Source organism: Chiloscyllium plagiosum, unplaced genomic scaffold, assembly GCF_037043375.1.
Source record: "Chiloscyllium plagiosum isolate Xiang-an unplaced genomic scaffold, Cpla_swu_hap1 HiC_scaffold_12, whole genome shotgun sequence".
Taxonomy (NCBI): Eukaryota; Metazoa; Chordata; class Chondrichthyes; order Orectolobiformes; family Hemiscylliidae; genus Chiloscyllium; species Chiloscyllium plagiosum.
This window is the reverse complement of record NW_028270150.1, coordinates 11946671-11968030: the sequence shown is the minus strand read 5'-3', so window position 1 is coordinate 11968030 and position 21360 is coordinate 11946671. Positions and strand designations below refer to the sequence as shown.

At 44.0% G+C, this 21360-nt stretch overlaps 1 protein-coding gene across 3 annotated transcripts in view; it reads left to right on the top strand.

Annotated features, from left to right (window-relative positions):
• Positions 1-21360, top strand: part of LOC122555427 (SAM domain-containing protein SAMSN-1-like) — a 173849-nt gene that overhangs the window by 33632 nt on the left and 118857 nt on the right. For all 3 annotated transcript variants that reach the window (XM_043701420.2, XM_043701419.2, XM_087992454.1), the window contains 2 exons: positions 11985-12046; positions 16121-16238. In XM_043701420.2, the coding sequence (XP_043557355.1) occupies positions 11985-12046; positions 16121-16238 (180 nt within the window). The remainder of the gene's footprint in view (positions 1-11984; positions 12047-16120; positions 16239-21360) is intronic.

Here is a 21360-nt window from a genome sequence, read left to right as displayed (position 1 = left end):
CTTCGCCCACCTCCAACACACCTCATTCACCAGGACACAAGATGCAACAAGATCTGAATAATATCCAGGCTTGGACTGACAAGTGGCATATGACACTCACACCACACAAATGTCAAAGTATGACCATCACCAATAAAAAACAATCTAACCACCGTCCCTTGATATTCAACGGTGTTACCATCACTTAATCCCCCACTCTCAACTTCATGGTGGTTACCATTGACCAGAAACTCAACTGGACTTGCCACATAAATATAGTGACTAATAGAGCAGGTCAAAGGTTAGGAATACTGTGGCAAGTAACTCATGTTTTGATTCCCCACAACCTGTCCACCATCTCCAAGGTGTAAACCAGGAGTCATAGAGTCACAGAGATGTACAGCACAGAAACAGACCCTCTGGTCCAACCTGTCCATGCTGACCAGATATCCCAACCCAATCTAGTCTCACCTGCCAATACCCGGCCCATATCCTTCTAAACCCTTCCTATTCCTATACACCCATCCAGATGCCTTTTAAATGTTGCAATTGTAGCAGCTTCCACCACTTCCTCTGGCAGCTCATTCCATACATATACCACCCTCTGTATGAAAAGGTTGCCCAGTAGGTCTCTTTTATATCTTTCCCCTCTCACCCTAAACCTATGCCCTCTAATTCTGGACTCCCCCACCCCAGGGAAAATACTTTGTCTATTTATCCTATCCATGCCCCTCATGATTTTATAAACCTCTATAAAGTCACCCCTAAGCCTCCAATGCTCCAGGGAAACAGTCCCAGCCTATTCAGCCTCTCCCTATAGCTCAAATCCTCCAACCCTGGTAACTTTCTTGTAAATCTTTTCTGAACCCTTTCAAGTTTCACAACACCTTTCCAATAGGAAGGAGACCAGAATTGCATGCAATATTCCATCAGTGGCCTAACCAATGTCCTGTACAGCTGCAACATGACCTCCCAACTCCTGTACTCAATACTTTGACAAGTGTGATGGAATACTCCCCACTTGCTTGGATGGGGGCAGCTCCACCAACACTCAAGAAGCTTGACACCATCCAGGCCAAAGCAACCCATTTGATTGACACCACATCCACAAGCATCCACTCCCTCCACCACTGACACTCAGTTGTAGCAGCATGTACTATTTTTAAGATGCATGGCAGAAATTCACCAGTGATACTCAGACTGCACCTTCCAAATCTATGACCATTTCCATCTAAAAGGACAAGGGCTGTAGACACATGGGAACACCGCCCCTTCAAATTCCCCTCCATCCTGATTCGGAAATGTATCACTGTTCCTTCACTGTCACTGGGTCAAAATCTTGAAATTCCCTCCTTAATGGCATTGTGGGTCAACCCACAGCAGGTGGACTGCAGTGGTTCAAGGAGGCAGCTCATCCCCACCTTCTGAAGGGGCAAATAGGGATGGACAATAAATGCTGGCTCAGCCAGTGACACCCACATCCCACAAATCAATACATTTTTATAAAATCTCAGGTGATGCGTTCACCAACATAAATGAGTTAGTCCTGATGGGGTTCTCCTGCAAAAATTTCTGCTGAGGTCATCATAGAATGCTTCTTTGACCTCCTCTGTATGTTGTTTCTAAAATATAAACATGAATGAATATTCCATGCTGGTTACTAGTGGGACTGAGTTTAAGACGCATGAGTTGATCACCAATCTCTGGAGGTGATCAGTTCTACTTGCATGTCAGTTCAGAATGAATTACAAAGACCATGCTGAATGATTATAGTTGGACCTCATGAATCCAATGGAATGTGATGCTTACACTAATCTCTTCAGGATGAGACTCCCCAACAAGCCTTGTGTTATGACCAAACTAGGGGAGGGCAATGCCTCTGATTCGACCAGTCCTTAGGTTGCACATAAATGCAACTGCTTTACCAAATCCTGACATGGGTGCTTTCTCTGTGTTAGATCACTCATTAGGTTTCTAGAAACTGAGATTAGGTGGAGTAGCAGCATGAAAACAAGGAAATGGCTGGCCTCCTTACTTCTGTAAAATTTCTTTATAAATATCTCGTTGTTATTTACAGGATGCCTTACTCCACAGTTTATCCAGTGCCACCTCAAACGTGTTAAGTCTTGAAATAATTGAAATTGAAAATTTGTACTCCCCTCTCCCTTTGGAAATCATTTGATACATGGTAATGACTATATTTTGATAGAGGCTGCTAAAGAAATGCCTGGTGGATCTCTCTTCCACAAATGCAAGGGATGCTGGATCAATTGTTAATTTTAAATATTGAGATTGTTTTCTTTTTATATAGCATGACGGGATATGGGCCAAAGACAGGTATATGGAGTTAGGCCACAGATCAGATGTGATCTCATTGAATGGTGGAACAGATTTGAAGGGCTGAATGGCCTACTCCTGTTCCAATGTTTCTAGATGAGACTGGAACAGAAAAGAAGGCAGGTCTGAAATCTGTAACAAACAGAATGGGTTCTAGAAGAGTCTGTGGAAGGGAGGATTGAGGAATAACAGTGTGTTGAGATGATGTAAATAGGGAGATTATTGGAACAGTACTTAAAGCCTATACCTGTTCTGATGTGCACCTTTATATGCCCAAATAATCAAAGGCTCCTTCTGTGCTGTAGGTACCCTGATCTTTCTCACAACCCTTTGAGTCCTTTATGACATAAATTGAGTTAGAAGTTTAGAAATGTAGAATTCAAAGTGGGATTCCTCACTCCAGGCGAGACGTTCCAGGTGTGTTGTTGAAGGGTGGCATTCCTCCCTGAGTTTTTGGGGCAATGCCAGACGAGGGGATCTTACCTTTACCCATCCTTCCATTCCCATCGAGTTCCTTACTGAGGTGGCTGGTGTAACACATGCACACCGGACTGACACGCGTGCAAATGTTCACGTGCACATAGGAGACAGTACACACACAAGGACAGGGTGAGCAGACGTTCTCAATTTTACTGGGAGCAGTCCCAGTTTGGCCAGGCCGGTCCTGCTTTCTCGTTAACTATCTCTGAATCCTGTAGAATCTCTAAAAATATTTCAATTGACCTGGCTATCCCCTTTCCTTATTTTTCGTCAACTATAAACTGTGTGTCGGGAGAAAATGTATGCAGTTCCCTTACTGTTTCAAAGCAATCAGTACATCACGTTGCAGATGCTGGAAACCAGTTTCTGGATCAGTGGTGCTGGAAGAGCATAGCAATTCAGGCAGCATCCGACGAGCAGCAAAATCGACGTTTCGGGCAAAAGCCTTTCATCAGGAATATTCCTGATGAAGGGCTTTTGCCCGAAACGTCGATTTTGCTACTCGTCAGATGCTGCCTGAATTGCTATGCTCTTCCAGCACCACTGATCCAGAAACTACCTCAATGGCACCAACAGTTCGATTGCTGATGATGCCTTTTAAACATTTGACAGAGAGTTGCCACCTGAATCTGGACATTTTCTGGGAGATGCCATCATATTGTCCTTTCACCTTCAACTGCCCCTCCCCTGGATTCCTGTTATTGCTTGCTTCAATGTGTCACACACTGTAGGCCTCCACCTTCCCATTGCTTTTCAATCCGTACCAGTTTGGATTTTCAAAACGCCACACAGTCACCTATACCAACTATCAACTACAAAGTGTATAAAAGCAGATGCCTGTATGCATGATCCAGCACATCATACACAGGTGACACACATACACAGACACTCGTACAAATGTTTACAAACTCCTACACACACATAGCCACAAAATATATGCATACAGACATACACAAATAGAAACACACACACACAGAGCAACACAAACACACACACACACACAACAACACAAGCACAAACACACAGAAACAGACACACATGCACACACAAACTCACAGAAACAGACACACACAGAGTAACAGACACACATGCACACACAAACTCACAGAAACAGACACACATGCACACACAAACTCACAGAAACAGACACACACAGAGTAACAGACACACATGCACACACAAACTCACAGAAAAAGACACACGTGCACACACAAACTCACAGAAACAGACACACATGCACGCACAAACTCACAGAAACAGACACACATGCACGCACAAACTCACAGAAACAGACACACATTAACACACAAACTCACAGAAACAGACACACATGCACGCACAAACTCACAGAAACAGACACACACAGAGAAACAGACACACATGCACACACAAACTCACAGAAACAGACACACACAGAGAAACAGACACACATGCACACACAAACTCACAGAAAAAGACACGTGCACACACAAACTCACAGAAAAAGACACATGCACACACAAACTCACAGAAACAGACACACAGAGAAACAGACACACATGCACACACAAACTCACAGAAACAGACACACGTAGAACATAGAACATAGAACGATACAGCACAGAACAGGCCCTTCGGCCCACGATGTTGTGCCGAACATTTGTCCTAGCTTAAGCACCCATCCATGTACCTATCCAATTGTCGCTTAAAGGTCACCAAAGATTCTGACTCTACTACTCCCACAGGCAGCGCATTCCATGCCCCCACCACTCTCTGGGTAAAGAACCCACCCCTGACATCTCCTTAACTATAAGTGAAATTATAGTTCACCTTAAATTTATGTCCCCTTGTAACACTCTCTTGTACCCGGGGAAAAAGTTTCTGACTGTCTACTCTATCTAGTCCTCTGATCATCTTATACACCTCTATCAAGTCACCCCTCATCCTTCGCCGTTCCAATGAGAAAAGACCTAGCACTCTCAACCTATCCTCGTACGACCTATTCTCCATTCCAGGCAACATCCTGGTAAATCTTCCCTGCACCCTCTCCAAAGCTTCCACATCTTTCCTGAAGTGAGGTGACCAGAACTGCACACAGTACTCCAAATGTGGCCTAACCAAAGTCCTGTACAGCTGCAACATCACCTCACGACTCTTGAATTCAATCCCTCTGCTAATGAATGCTAATACACCATAGGCCTTCTTACAAGCTCTATCCACCTGAGTGGCAACTTTCAAAGACCTATGAACATAGACCTCAAGATCCCTCTGTTCCTCCACCACACTAAGAACCCTACCGTTAACCCTGTATTCCGCATTCTTATTTGTCTTTCCAAAATGGACAACCTCACACTTGGCAGGGTTGAACTCCATCTGCCATTCCTCAGCCCAGCTCTGCATCATATCTAAGTCCCTTTGCAGCCGACAACAGCCCTCCTCACTATCCACAACTCCACCAATCTTCGTATCATCTGCAAATTTACTGACCCACCCTTCGACGCCTTCATCCAAGTCATTAATAAAACTTACGAACAGCAGAGGACCCAGAACTGATCCCTGCGGAGCTCCACTTGTAACTGGGCTCCAGGCTGAATATTTACCATCTACCACCACTCTCTGACTTCGACCGGTTAGCCAGTTTTCTATCCACTTGGCCAAATTTCCCTCTATCCCATGCCTCCTGACTTTCCGCATAAGCCTACCATGGGGAACCTTATCAAATGCCTTACTAAAATCCATGTATACTACATCCACTGCTCTACCCTCATCCACATGCTTGGTCACCTCCTCAAAGAATTCAATCAGACTTGTAAGGCAAGACCGACCCTTCACAAATCCGTGCTGGCTGTCCCTAATCAAGCAGTGCCTTTCCAGATACTCATAAATCCTATCCCTCAGTACCCTTTCCATTACTTTAGCTACCACCGAAGTAAGACTAACTGGCCTGTAATTCCCGGGATTATCCCTATTCCCTTTTTTGAACAGGGGCACAACATTCGCCACTCTCCAGTCCCCTGGTACCACCCCCGTTGACAGTGAAGATGAAAAGATCATTGCCAACGGTACTGCAATTTCCTCTATTGTTTCCCACATAATCCTAGGATATATCCCATCAGGCCCGGGGGACTTGTCTATCCTCAAGTTGTTCAAAATGTCCAACACATCTTCCTTCCTAACATGTATCTCCTCTAGCTTACCAGTCCGTTTCACACTCACCTCTTCAATAATACGGTTCCTCTCATTCATAAATACTGAAGAAAAGTACTCATTCAAGACCTCTCCTATCTCTTCCGACTCAATACACAGTCTCCCACTACTGTCCTTGATCGGACCTACCCTCGTTCTCGTCATTCTCATGTTTCTCACATACGCATAAAATGCCTTTGGGTTATCCTTGATCCTATCCGCCAAAGATTTTTCATGCCCTCTCTTGGCTCTCCTAATCCCTTTCTTCAGGTCCCTTCTGGCTATCCTGTAACACTCCACTGCTCTGTCTGAACCCTGTTTCCTCAACCTTATGTAAACCTCCTTCTTCCTCTTTACAAGACATTCAACCTCCCTCGTCAACCAAGGTTCCCTCACACGACCATTTCTTTCCTGCCTGACAGGTACATACATATCAAGGACACGTCGTATCTGTTCCTTGAAAAAGTTCCACATTTCCACGACATCCTTCCCCGACAGCCTATGCTCCCAACTTATGCTCCTCAGATCCTGTCTTACAGCATCGTAATTACCCTTCCCCCAATTGTAAAACCTACCCTGTTGCACGCACCTATCTCTCTCCATAACCAAGGTGAAAGTCACAGAATTGTGGTCACCATCACCAAAATGTTCACCCACTAACAAGCCCATCACTTGTCCCGGTTCATTACCGAGTACCAAATCCAAAATGGCCTCCCCTCTGGTCGGACAATCTACATACTGTGTTAGAAAAGCTTCCTGGACACACTGCACAAACACCGCCCCATCCAATCTACTTGATCTAAAGAGCTTCCAATCAATATTTGGGAAGTTGAAATCGCCCATGACTACTACCCTGTGGCTTCTGCACCTTTCCAAAATCTGTTTCCCAATCTGTTTCTCCACATCTCTGCTGCTATTGGGGGGCCTATAGTAAACACCCAACAAGGTGACTGCACCTTTCCTATTTCTGACTTCAGCCCATACTACCTCCAGAGGCAGATCCCCCTCAAACTTCCTTTCTGCAGCCGTTATACCATTTCTAATTAGCAATGCCACCCCCCCTCCTTTTTTCCCACCCTCCCTAATCCTACTGAAACATCTGTAACCAGGAACCTCCAACAGCCATTCCTGTCCCTCTTCTATCCACGTTTCCATGATGGCCACAATATCGTAGTCCCAGGTACCTATCCACGCCTTAAGTTCACCGACCTTATTTCTGATACTCATTGCGTTGAAGTATACGCACTTCAACCCATCTCTGTGTCCGCAAGTATTCCCTGTCAGTGCTACCTTCTTCACAGCCTCCCCACATACTTGGACATCCTGACAAACAGCTAGCCTACTTGCTGGACTACAAGTCCGGATCCCACCCCCCTGCCAAATTAGTTTAAACCCCCCCCGAAGATAGCTAGCAAACCTACCCCCCAGGATATTGGTGCCCTTCTGGTTCAGGTGCAACCCGTCCTGCTTGTACAGGTCCCACCTTCCCCAGAATGCAGTCCAATTGTCCAAATACCTGAAGCCCTCCCTCCTACACCATCCTTGCAGCCCCGTGTTCAACTGCACTCTCTCCCTATTCCTTGCCTCACTGTCACGTGGCACCGGCAACAACCCAGAGATGACGACTTTGTCTGTCCTAGCTTTTAGCTTCCAGCCTAACTCCCTGAGCTCTTGAATGACCTCCCCACCCCTCTTCCTACCTATGTCTTTGGTGCCAATGTGCACCACGGCTTCTGGCTGCACACCCTCCCCCTTAAGGATTCTGAAGACACGGTCCGAGACGTCTCGGACCCTGGCACCCGGGAGGCAACAAACCATCCGAGAGTCTCGCCCATGCCCACAGAATCGCCTGTCCGTCCCTCTAACTAGACAGTCTCCTACAACTAGCGCTCTCCTCCTCTCCCCCTTTCCCTTCTGAGTCTCAGAGCCAGACCTCACGCCACAGACTCGGTCACTGCAGCTTACCCCTGCTAGGCTGTCGCCCCCCACCAGTATCCAAAGCGGTATACGTATTGTTTAGGGGAATGACTACAGGGGATTTCTGCACTGCCTGCTTCCTCCCCTTCCCACCTCTAACTGTTACCCAACTACCTCTGTTCTCTGGCGTAACTATGTCCCTGTAGCTTCTATCTATCACCTTCTCAGCCTCTCGAATAATCCTCAGTTCATCCAACTCCAGTTCCAGTTCCCTAACTCGTTCTGTGAGGAGCAGGATCTGACTGCATTTCCTGCAGATGAAGTTGGCAGGAGTATCGGTGGTCACCCCTACCTCGAACATCCTGTAGGAGGAACATTCCACTGCCTGCGCTGCCATTACTCTACACTTCGTCTCCAAAGCAAGAACACTGAGTAGCTTACCTGTGGACTTTAAAGTTAGGTTAGAGGAGGAGGATGGGAGGGAGGCCCTACTATGTAGGGTCTGGGGGATAGAACACATCCACTCAAATATCAATCACTTACCTTCCCGACCAGCTCTGCGCTCCAACCTCACTTCTGCCCAGCTCGCGCCGCTCTCTGCTGAGAAAAGGAACACACACAACATGCACACACAAACTCACAGAAACAGACACACACAGAGTAACAGACACACGTGCACACACAAACTCACAGAAAAAGACACACGTGCTCACACAAACTCACAGAAACAGACACACACAGAGAAACAGACACACATGCACACACAAACTCACAGAAACAGACACACACAGAGAAACAGACACACATGCACACACAAACTCACAGAAACAGACACACACAGAGTAACAGACACACGTGCACACACAAACTCACAGAAACAGACACACACAGAGTAACAGACACACGTGCACACACAAACTCACAGAAAAAGACACACGTGCACACACAAACTCACAGAAACAGACACACACAGAGTAACAGACACACGTGCACACACAAACTCACAGAAAAAGACACACGTGCACACACAAACTCACAGAAACAGACACACACAGAGTAACAGACACACGTGCACACACAAACTCACAGAAAAAGACACACGTGCTCACACAAACTCACAGAAAAAGACACACGTGCTCACACAAACTCACAGAAACAGACACACACAGAGAAACAGACACACATGCACACACAAACTCACAGAAACAGACACACACAGAGAAACAGACACACATGCACACACAAACTCACAGAAACAGACACACACAGAGTAACAGACACATGTGCACACACAAACTCACAGAAACAGACACACACAGAGAAACAGACACACGTGCACACACAAACTCACAGAAAAAGACACACGTGCTCACACAAACTCACAGAAACAGACACACACAGAGTAACAGACACACGTGCACACACAAACTCACAGAAAAAGACACACACAGAGTAACAGACACATGTGCACACACAAACTCACAGAAAAAGACACACGTGCTCACACAAACTCACAGAAACAGACACACACAGAGTAACAGACACACATGCTCACACAAACTCACAGAAACAGACACACACAGAGAAACAGACACACATGCACACACAAACTCACAGAAACAGACACACACAGAGTAACAGACACATGTGCACACACAAACTCACAGAAACAGACACACACAGAGAAACAGACACACGTGCACACACAAACTCACAGAAAAAGACACACGTGCTCACACAAACTCACAGAAACAGACACACACAGAGTAACAGACACACGTGCACACACAAACTCACAGAAAAAGACACACATGCACACACAAACTCACAGAAACAGACACACACAGAGAAACAGACACACATGCACACACAAACTCACAGAAACAGACACACACAGAGAAACAGACACACATGCACACACAAACTCACAGAAACAGACACACACAGAGTAACAGACACACATGCACACACAAACTCACAGAAAAAGACACACATGCACACACAAACTCACAGAAACAGACACACACAGAGAAACAGACACACATGCACACACAAACTCACAGAAACAGACACACACAGAGAAACAGACACACATGCACACACAAACTCACAGAAACAGACACACACAGAGAAACAGACACACATGCACACACAAACTCACAGAAACAGACACACACAGAGAAACAGACACATGCACACACAAACTCACAGAAACAGACACACATTCACACACAAACTCACAGAAACAGACACACATGCACACACAAACTCACAGAAACAGACATACACAGAGAAACAGACACACATGCACACACAAACTCACAGAAACAGACACACACAGAGTAACAGACACACATGCACACACAAACTCACAGAAAAAGACACACATGCACACACAAACTCACAGAAACAGACACACACAGAGAAACAGACACACATGCACACACAAACTCACAGAAACAGACACACACAGAGAAACAGACACACATGCACACACAAACTCACAGAAACAGACACACACACAGAAACAGACACACATGCACACACAAACTCACAGAAACAGACACACACAGAGAAACAGACACACATGCACACACAAACTCACAGAACAGACACACACAGAGAAACAGACACATGCACACACAAACTCACAGAAACAGACACACATTAACACACAAACTCACAGAAACAGACACACATTCACACACAAACTCACAGAAACAGACACACATGCACACACAAACTCACAGAAACAGACATACACAGAGAAACAGACACACATGCACACACAAACTCACAGAAACAGACACACACAGAGAAACAGACACACATGCACACACAAACTCACAGAAACTGACACACACAGAGAAATAGACACATGCACACACAAACTCACAGAAACAGACACACATTAACACACAAACTCACAGAAACAGACACACATGCACACACAAACTCACAGAAACAGACATACACAGAGAAACAGACACACATGCACACACAAACTCACAGAAACAGACACACATGCACACACAAACTCACAGAAACAGACACACACAGAGTAACAGACACACATGCACACACAAACTCACAGAAAAAGACACACATGCACGCACAAACTCACAGAAACAGACACACACAGAGAAACAGACACACATGCACACACAAACTCACAGAAACAGACACACATTAACACACAAACTCACAGAAACAGACACACATGCACACACAAACTCACAGAAACAGACACGCATGCACACACAAACAGACACACACAGAGAAACAGACACACGTGCACACACAAACTCACAGAAACAGACACACACAGAGAAACAGACACACATGCACACACAAACTCACAGAAACAGACACACACAGAGAAACAGACACACATGCACACACAAACTCACAGAAACAGACACACACAGAGAAACAGACACACATGCACACACAAACTCACAGAAACAGACACACACAGAGAAACAGACACACATGCACACACAAACTCACAGAAACAGACACACACAGAGAAACAGACACACATGCACACACAAACTCACAGAAACAGACACACACAGAGAAACAGACACATGCACACACAAACTCACAGAAACAGACACACATGCACACATAAACCCACAGAAACAGACACACACAGAGAAACAGACACACATGCACACATAAACTCACAGAAACAGACACACACAGAGAAACAGACACACATGCACACATAAACTCACAGAAACAGACACACACAGAGAAACAGACACACATGCACACATAAACTCACAGAAACTGACACACACAGAGAAACAGACACATGCACACACAAACTCACAGAAACAGACACACATTAACACACAAACTCACAGAAACAGACACACATGCACGCACAAACCCACAGAAACAGACACACATGCACACACAAACTCACAGAAACAGACACACATGCACACACAAACTCACAGAAACAGAGACACAAATACATACAAAAACAAATACAAGCAGGCACACAGACATATTGACATAATCACGCACACAGACAAACACCTATTGCACCAGTTCCTGCTCAGTTCTGACTCTGCTTTTCCTGTTACCTGTTCCAGAAAATGATGATTCCGTCTTCAAGGAACCTGCCAAGAATAATGAAGGCAATCACCTGGTGAAGGTAAGGGATAAGGAAGCCAGACTTTCTCAGGCTTGCTCTGGCTAATCAGTGCACCAAGATTTTAACATTGGGCAGATGCCAGGGGCGAATGGTTTGTTGCAATCTGTAGGAATGACCTTCATTTGTAGCTAAACATGGCCCCACCAAAAGCATGGAGTATTGAAATCACCATGTGTCAATCAGGTATTCCATCTAATGCCATCTTTTGCAAACACAGAAAGGTTATGGCACAGAAAGAGGCCATTCTGACTGACATGTCTGAGCTGACTGAATAAACGGTCCATTCTAATCCCACTTACTAGCATCCAGTCTGCAGCCTTGTGGACATAGGGGCAGACCAAGGTGCCTACTGGCCTGAAATACCATTACACATTGCCCCCACATCACCCCTCCCTCTACATATCCCTTCTAATCCTTCTACCAATTGCCTTAAAGCTGTGCCCCCACCATCGGTAATTAACCTCTCCAGTACGTGGGAGGGTAACAGATCTTCCCTGTGCACCCCATCCAGGCCTCTCAGTGAGCGGGTAACCGATCAATTCATCACTCTTCATCCTCCTCCCTCCTAAGGCAAAAAGCCCTCACTGACTCAATCTCTCCTCATAGCTGGTAAACAAGTCCTGGCACATTCACATAAATCTTTTCTGCATTCTCTCTCTCTCTCTGTCTCTCTCTCTCCTCTCTCTCTCTCTCTGTGGAACAAATACGTCTTTCCTGTAAACACTGACCAGAACTGCTCAAATATTCTTATTCTGCTTTGCTCAATTTCTGTTTCTGCTTTAGTTCCTCTCTCTTTCTTTCTTGATTACAGCGATTAACAGAGACATCATGTGCCAGAAATAAGGAGTCAGACATTTGCAAGTTCATTAAGAGCTGCATAACATATTTGTTGATAACTTGTCTCTGAGATGGTTAGGGGCAGTGTTCACACATCAGTCATTCCATTCAAATTCCAACTGTTTTTCCTTCTTAAACTGCCCACCCTGTGTTTACCTGTCAATCAGAATTTTCAGTCGAAAAGTACCTGGGCTCGCTGAAGGAGTCACTACCATCAGCTTTGATTCAGTGGGTAGAAAATGAGTCAACTCTTGAGTCTATGAGTTACGCATTCAAGTCCCATTCCAGAGGTTTAATCATATTCCCTAAGTTGTCCCCAAACAAGCAAGCTATTACAGGAATGGTGTTTCTTGAATATTAAACTGAGGAACTGCCTATTTTCTCAGGTGGGTGTTAAATATCTACTGCAATACTTTGATTTTAGATTTTAAAAAATTCCCTGCTCTACTCCTCAAAGGATAGAACTGAAGTCACTCTGCAAATGCTTCTTTTTTCGAGACATACATCTCTTCACCTATCAACTACAGTTTGAATCAGTTCCCAGTTTTAGGAATGGAAGTGAATCCCTAGTTCAGATCTACCGTACGTATTGAATTACATGCAACTGGTGTACAATAACATTGCAATTAACACTCTCCACAATATCCTGGCCAGTGATTATCCCTCAGACTAATCAGATGATCAAATGACCAATTTTACAACTGTCTATATGACCTGATTGTGTGACAATCAGCTGCCACATTCCCAACATAGAGCAGTAACTGTACTTTTAGAAGTATTTAGAACTTGAATATTGCTGAGAAGGGGGAACATGTTACCAAAGCTTTTCATCAGGACAAATACCAAATTTTCAATGATTGCAACAATTTATACAATGGGGGAAAACGGTGCTGATTGATTGCCTGATTAACTGTTTGGTGTTACCATGGAGAACACAAAGGGGAAATATAGGCTACTGGGTTATTTGGGACAGGTGTAAGGCTTGAACATATTGCAGTTAACTCTGCTTTCTCTTCACAGATTCTGCCTGTTCTTTTGAGTTCCTCCGGCAATTTTTGTTTTTCTTGAACATATTCCTTTTGATTTCAGAGAATGTGGCCCTCCACAGAAATTTATGCTACTCCTGTCAAACATAGAAGAGCCATGTGTAACAAAGCTGCTCCTTTAACAAGGCTATGGTGCCCTTGGTGAATTCTCAAGAGCTTGTGAAAGACACAGACTCCGAAACGTCTGGAGTTCAAGGGTTTTAGGGCCAGTTTGATTATAGCTAACAGATACTGCCTCAGGCAACAGGCTTTCAAGTTTTTGAAAAAAAAACATTTTTGCAATGAAAGGGGAGTGGCCAGTTCTCCCAGCTCAGCTTTTCTCTGGTTTGGTTTGGGTTTGAGCAGTGGTGTTGAAAAAGCTGCTGGACCCAAAGAAGCAGGTCCAAGCTGATACTCTCTCACTGACTTCTCTCCTGTAAGACTCTGTGTTTGGTTTTTTTTTCTTTTGTGTCAAGGGGTGTTTATGGGGATTGTTGCAAGTATTGGGAACAGCATCATTAAGTTGGGATGATCAGTTGGGTTTTTGGATAGGTTACATTATTTGGTATTCTATTCTCTTTAGTTTGTCTTTCATTTGGTAATCTTGTAAATAAATTGTTTTTTGTTTAAAACTAAGTGATTTGACCAGCTGCATCCCTCCTGGAATATCCACTGTACACCTGCTTTAAACAACTAACAAAGTTAGGGTCTGGGCTACTTTCTTGAACTATTTTGAAAGGTTCTGGCCTAGTGCATAACACATGTTATGAGCTTAACTGATTGATTTCAATTTATTTCTAACAGACACAGGACTGTTCAGCAAGTGCTGTCCAATTGTGGAATTGCATCTAAAAGTGGACATTTTGTTTTGTTTCTCATTCAAAAGCTTCAACAACGTGTTTCTCTTTGTGGTGATAAACTGTATTTGGTTAAATGGGAAGCACTTTGAGATTTTCTGAGTGTGGGAGAGACATTGTTAAAATTTAATTCTTCTTCTAACTCTCCCTTCTCCTCCTCAAGCTAGCCTTTCTCTATTAACTTTCCTACCTTCTGTCTTTTCCAAAGTCCCCAAAAGGAATGCTAACTATTTCTTAATGCTCACTTTCCACCATTCCTTCCCCATCCACACCTCTCTGCTTTCACTGTACCAAAACTATCTGAGCAGAAGGAAACACTACCCCCCACCTCCCCTCCGCACACATCCCCTCCGCCCACCTCCCCTCCGCCCCTCCTCCCCTCCTCCCCGTAGCTTGATAAAGAATATTTCCATCACCATCAAGGTTTTCATGAACTCTAGAATGAGACTGAGAACTACAGATTTGAGGGTAAAAGTGCATCCCATGGAACCACACCTAATCCACGAGTAGAGTTGTAAACATGGTCTTAATGAAGAAACCTTTGAGGCTTTCATTGATTCATTGAATCCCTACAGTGCAGAACAAGGTCATTTGGCCCATTGAGATTGAACTAATCCTCCAAAGAGCAGGCCACCCAGACATCCCTGTAACCTCGCAAGGGGATTTTATTATGGCTTATCCACCCAACCTGCACATCGCTGGATACTATGGAGCAATTCAGCATTGTCCATCCACCAACCTGCACATCCCTGTACACTATGGGCAATTCAGCATAGTCCATTTACCCAACCTGCACATCCCTGTACACTATGGGTAATTCAGCACAGTCCATCCACCCAACCTGCACATCCCTGTACATTATGGGCAATTCAGCATGGTCCATTCACCCAATCTGCACATCCCTGTACACTATGGACAACTCAGCATGGTCCATCCACCCAACCTGCACATCCCTGTACTGCGGGAGGAAACCAAAACATCTGAAAGGACCCCAAACAGACACAGGGAGAACATGCAAACTGTACACAGATAGCTGCCTGAGGTTGGAATCGAACCCATGACCCTGACATTGTGAGGAAACAGTGCTAACCAAAGCAGTGCCTTGACCATCTTTGCAGCGGGTAAGGGCATCCAGATTTTCAACTGTCTTTTCTCTTTAATAGTTCTAGATTTAAGATTTCCAGAGTGCACAAGTATAGCCTGTGACATTTGAACGTAGGAAACATAAGCAGGCTACTTGGTCTAAAACCACATAAATCCATTTCCAGCTGACTGTGTTGTAATCTATTGACGTATCCATCCATTCCTTTACCTTGCGTACACTCCCCTTGATTCTTCCTGTTTTATTTATTCAGAGTACAGACCCAGGCAGCGGAGAGACAGAAGGGATTGGGACTTCAAAGAGACTTCAGAAGCTGGTTTGGAATAAGAGGAATCACGGCTCTGATGATGGGAAGCAAGCACCACTTCATGGTAAGTGTCACAGTCCTCATTCTGTTCAGTTTTTCCCAGTTTTATGACTCAAGAACACTCAATCTTTACGCTGTTGGCAGTTGCCAGTGTTCAGGCAGGTGGCCATTGTTCCAGTGGGGTGTATACCCTGGAAGTGGACTTTACAGCAGAGTCAGAAACAAGTGACCACCAATAGGTGTCTACGCTATTAATCCAGTCTTAAACCAACCAGCAAACTATTTAAACTAAATGCAGGAATTTCACTTACCCCTGTTTTCTGCCTGGTATTGAGCGCATACAGAGAGGTGTCAGTTATATGAATCTGTGGGAAATACTACAGCTGACAGCGCAATATCTCAGACTCTTTGGACCTAGATTCTGGGATCTGTTCAGAGAAGCACAGCCTCCCGATTGTATTTGAAGTGCAAACTCACCAATGCCCTGTACAGTTGGATCAAGACTTCCCGATTTTTACCCTGCACCAGCATTTACAGACCTTCCATTTATAAACATGCCATTTGTTCTTGTAGCTGCACCTGCAGTCTAGCACTTTGTGATTTGGGTATGAGGACAGCCAGACACATTCTAAAGACTCTCTTTCTATTTAAATTATATTTTACATTTCTTTTCTTTGTACCAGAGTGGACAACCGCACTTTTCCTCACTTGCCAAATAACATATTTATAACCCTTTGTGGTTTCTTTGTAATCTCTTCACAACTCTAACCTTACAATATAGTTAGTCCCCTCATCTAAGTCATTAATATAGATTATAGTTATAATCATAGAGGTGTACAGCATGGAAACAGACCCTTTGGCCCAACCCATCCATGCCGACCAGATATCCCAACCCAATCTAGTCCCACCTGCCAGCTCTTGGCCCATATCCCTCCAAACCCTTCCTATTCATATACCCATCCAAATGCCTTTCAAATGTTGCAATTGTACTAGCCTCCACCACATCCTCTGGCAGCTCATTCCATACATGTACCACCCTCTGTGTGAAAAGGTTGCCCAGTAGGTCTCTTTTATATCTTTCCCCTCTCACCCTAAACCTATGCCCTCTAGTTCTGGACTCCCCGACCCCAGGGAAAAGACATTGCCTATTTACCCTATCCATGCCTCTCAAAATTTTGTAAACCTCTATAAGGTCACCTCTCAGCCTCCGGCGCTCCAGGGAAAACAGCCCCAGCCTGTTCAGCCTCTCCCTATAACTCAAATCCTCCAACCCTGGCAACATCCTTGTAAATCTTTTCTGAACCCTTTCAATTTTCGCAATATGTTTCTGATAGGAAGGAGACCAGAACTGCACGCAATATTCCAACAGCGTCCTAACCAATGTCCTGTACAGCCACAACATGATCTCCCAACTCCTGTACTCAATACTCTGACCAAAAAAAGAAAGCATACCAAATGCCCTCTTCACTATTCTATCTAAGGTTGTGAAGAGTTGAGGCCCCTGACCCTAATCCTACCTCTATGGCTTCACTCCAGTTTGCAAACTTGAAAATAATCCATCTATCCCGACTCTTTCTTCTGTTGGTTAGACAGTTTTCTATCCAGGCTAACATAACATCCCCAATATCTTGTGCAATAACCATTTTGGTTGCACCACAGCAAATGTCTTTTGCAAATTTAAATACGCCACATCCATAGACTCCCTTTTATCTACCCTGCTTGTTACATCTTCAATGATTTGTTATGTTGTCAAAGAAATTGAGTACATTTATCAGACATAATTTCCATTTCACAAAACCATGTCGACGATGCCTGGTGCATTAGGATTTACAAAGTGTTCAGCTACCACCTCCTTGATTGTTATGACATGGTGGTGAACCACTCTGTTAATTAAACTAAACACCCAGAAAAGCTTCCTGATGAAGGTTCAATGTTGGCAAAACAATAAGCCCTTCCTCATGAAAGACCTGTGCTCGAGGTGTCGATTCTCCTGCTCCTCGGATGCTGCCTGACCAACTGAGTTTTTCCAGCACCACACTCTTTGACTCTGATCTCCAGCATCTGCAGTCCTCACTTTCACCCAGAAAAACCCACCTCGCCTCGTAATCTGTTAAAATATGAGTTACAGTGCAACTCCCAAATTCCACTATTTAAAGAAAATGACATCATTTTTTTTTTAACTGTAAAAGTGAACATTAAACAATAACTATTCACAACTCTAAGTCCTTTTCGTTTAACTGCTTATTACCTTTCTCCAAGTTTAAAACAATATGCTATTTCAATAAAAAACTTATTTAAATTACATCAACATAATTTCAAAACCCTTCAGCTGTTGTCAGCTTCGATGCCTGTCTTCTTCCGGCTGAAGATCTCTTTGGGTTGTCTTCTTTCTTTTTTCTGTGAGTAAGTTTCATCTGAAAAGGTACCTTTGATAGAGAGAGTTTCCTAATTTCTTGGCTCTCTCTCGATGGCAGTTGCTCTGTCTCCAGTTTTCAAAATGTCTGCATTTTTATATCTCCAACATTGGGTTGTCTCATTGGTTCAATGTTGGCAAAGTAATAAATTCAAACTTGATTGGGTTTTAGTATCCTGGGGCATAATTTAAACTGATTAGTTAAATTCAAATTGTTGTCAAAACAGCAACCAACTCAGGTATCCATTTCACAGCCAAAATGTTACATAATTTCAAATTTCTAGCACACTGGGGATTGACATCTAGGGGCTTGTAAGCTCTCAGTTCCAAACAGCATTCACTTATTCTTAAAGGTACTCTTAAGTCCACGCTTTCAAATTCATAATATTGATAATGGATTTCAGCATTTTTTCAATAACAAATGTTAGACTAACTGCACTATACAGTGTGGAAACAGGCCCTTCAGCCCAATAAGTCCACACCAAGCCTTTGAAGAGTAATCACCCAAACCTATTCCCCTACATTATTATCCTATATTTACCCCTGATAATGCACCTAACCTCCATATCCCTGAACAATACGAGCAACATAGCATGGCCAATTCACCTAACCTGCATGTTTCTGGATCACGGGAAGAAACTGGAGCACCCAGAGGAAAGCCAAACAGACACAGGGAGACGTGTGCAAATGTCACACAGTTACCCGAGGCTGGAATCAAACCTTGCACTGTGAGGCAGCAGTGCTAGCTGCTGAGCCACCGTGATGCCCTATTTCAATTTTCCTCATTCCCTTTTACTTTTACATGCTGCCTGTATTTGTCTCTGCATCAAATGCAAGAAACACGCAGTGCACCTTTAGGCTCTGACCGAGAGAGCAAAATTCAAAAAGGCATGGCAGAGATGTTAAGAACATCCATGAGGCACGATGTCAGTGAGTACTGAGATCGCAAATGCGGACACTATAACAGTATGCTCACTGATCGAACCCATGAGTTGGGAGCTTCTCGTTGTGTGCAAAGCATTCCAATGAAAGGTGACAGTGCGCGCCAAAGTGTAGCATGGAAGTGTCGGACTGCTTTTAGTGGTTTGAAGGTGTGACATGAGGTTGCAGTGAGGATGGTACGTGTTGGATGCCAAAGCCCGGGCTTCATGTTTGTTCATGCAAATATATTTCTTGCTGCTTTCTGGTGAGAATCTCACTTCATTGTTCAACACTCGGTTGGAAAATGGGACATTTTGCTTTCACATTGAAAAGCTCCTCCTGTGATTTTTTGGTTTTCTCATGAACACCCACATTGTTCCAGGTCTGGGAAGATTCTACCCAATATCTCTATGTTGGCAATCATATCAAACTCATTTATTCCTGTCCATGCTGCCAAGTTAACCACCTCATTATGAATACTGTGTCCTGTGTGTATTCAGGTAACAAGCCTTTCCATTTGTCTTTTCACTGTTTTGCCTTCCTCTACCCTTAGTTGATGAGGCTCAATAGATTCCTGCTTTGATATGGCAGCTTGGTAGTGTAGAATGTCTCAAATCACAGGTACACAATCAAACAGTTTGAGCACAAACTGTGTTTTCTAAGGTAATGGATAGGAAAGGATTTAGCTAAGCTGAAACTCCACCCACTCTGAGATACAACACAGCCAGGGCGTGAAACATCAAGGGAATTTGGAATGTCCTTTTGAGGCACAAATATCTTGCCCATTTAGTTATGGTGTTAATGTCTTTGAGTTAACCTGCATGAAGTTACTCAGATGTAATAAACCACACCTTGCTACCTTAGACATTATTATGGTGAGAGTTATTATATTATATTATGGAGAGGGTTCAGAAAAGGTTTACCAGGATGTTGCTGGGAATGAAAGGTTTGAGAAAAGCTAGGACTTTTTTTCACTGGAGTGTCGAAAGTTGAGAGGCGGTCTTATGGAAGTTCATAAAATAATGAGGGGCACAGATAGACTGAAGGGCGGTTGTCTTTTCCCTGGGATGGGGGATTTCAAGACTCGGGGGCACATTTTAGGGTGAAAGGAGAGATATTGATAAAAGACATAAGAGGCAATTTTTTTTACACAGAGGGTTGTTCGCAAGTGGAATGAAATTCCTGAGAAAGTGGTGGATGCCGGTACAATTACAACATTTTAAAGGCACTTGGATAAGTACATGAATAGAAAAGGTTTGGAGGGACAAGGTCCAGGGGCAGGCAGATGGTAGTAGTTTAGTTTGGGATTATGTTGGGATGGACTGGTTGGACTGAAGAGTCTGTCTCCGCGCTGCATGACTCTATAACTTGATATCTCTTCTTCTAAGATCTATTCACAGTCCATCATCCACCAAAAAATAATGACCCCTTAGAGTCGCTGAGGAGGGAGAATTGTTGGCAACCTGCTCCATCACCAACAAATGTCCAGAGGTTGATATCACACTGCAATATAACACAAACCAAATGATAATATCAGGGCAGGTCATCAACATAATGGCTTGGTGAAGGAGGTAGGCTTTCATGAATTATTTAACAAGGATGGACAGATGGAGAGAGAGAAAGACAGAGAGTTAGTGAGGTTCATCAAGGCAGCATTGTAGACAGTGCAGATGACAGCATAAAATTACAAAGGGATGTTGTGGTTCTGTTCCAACAGAACCACAACAACGAGCACCCGAGCTACAATCTTCTCCCAAACTTTGAATTACAAAGGGATATTGATAGACTAGATGAAAGGACATCACCGTGGGAGATAGAGCTCAATGTAAGAAGGTGTGAACTTATCCATTTT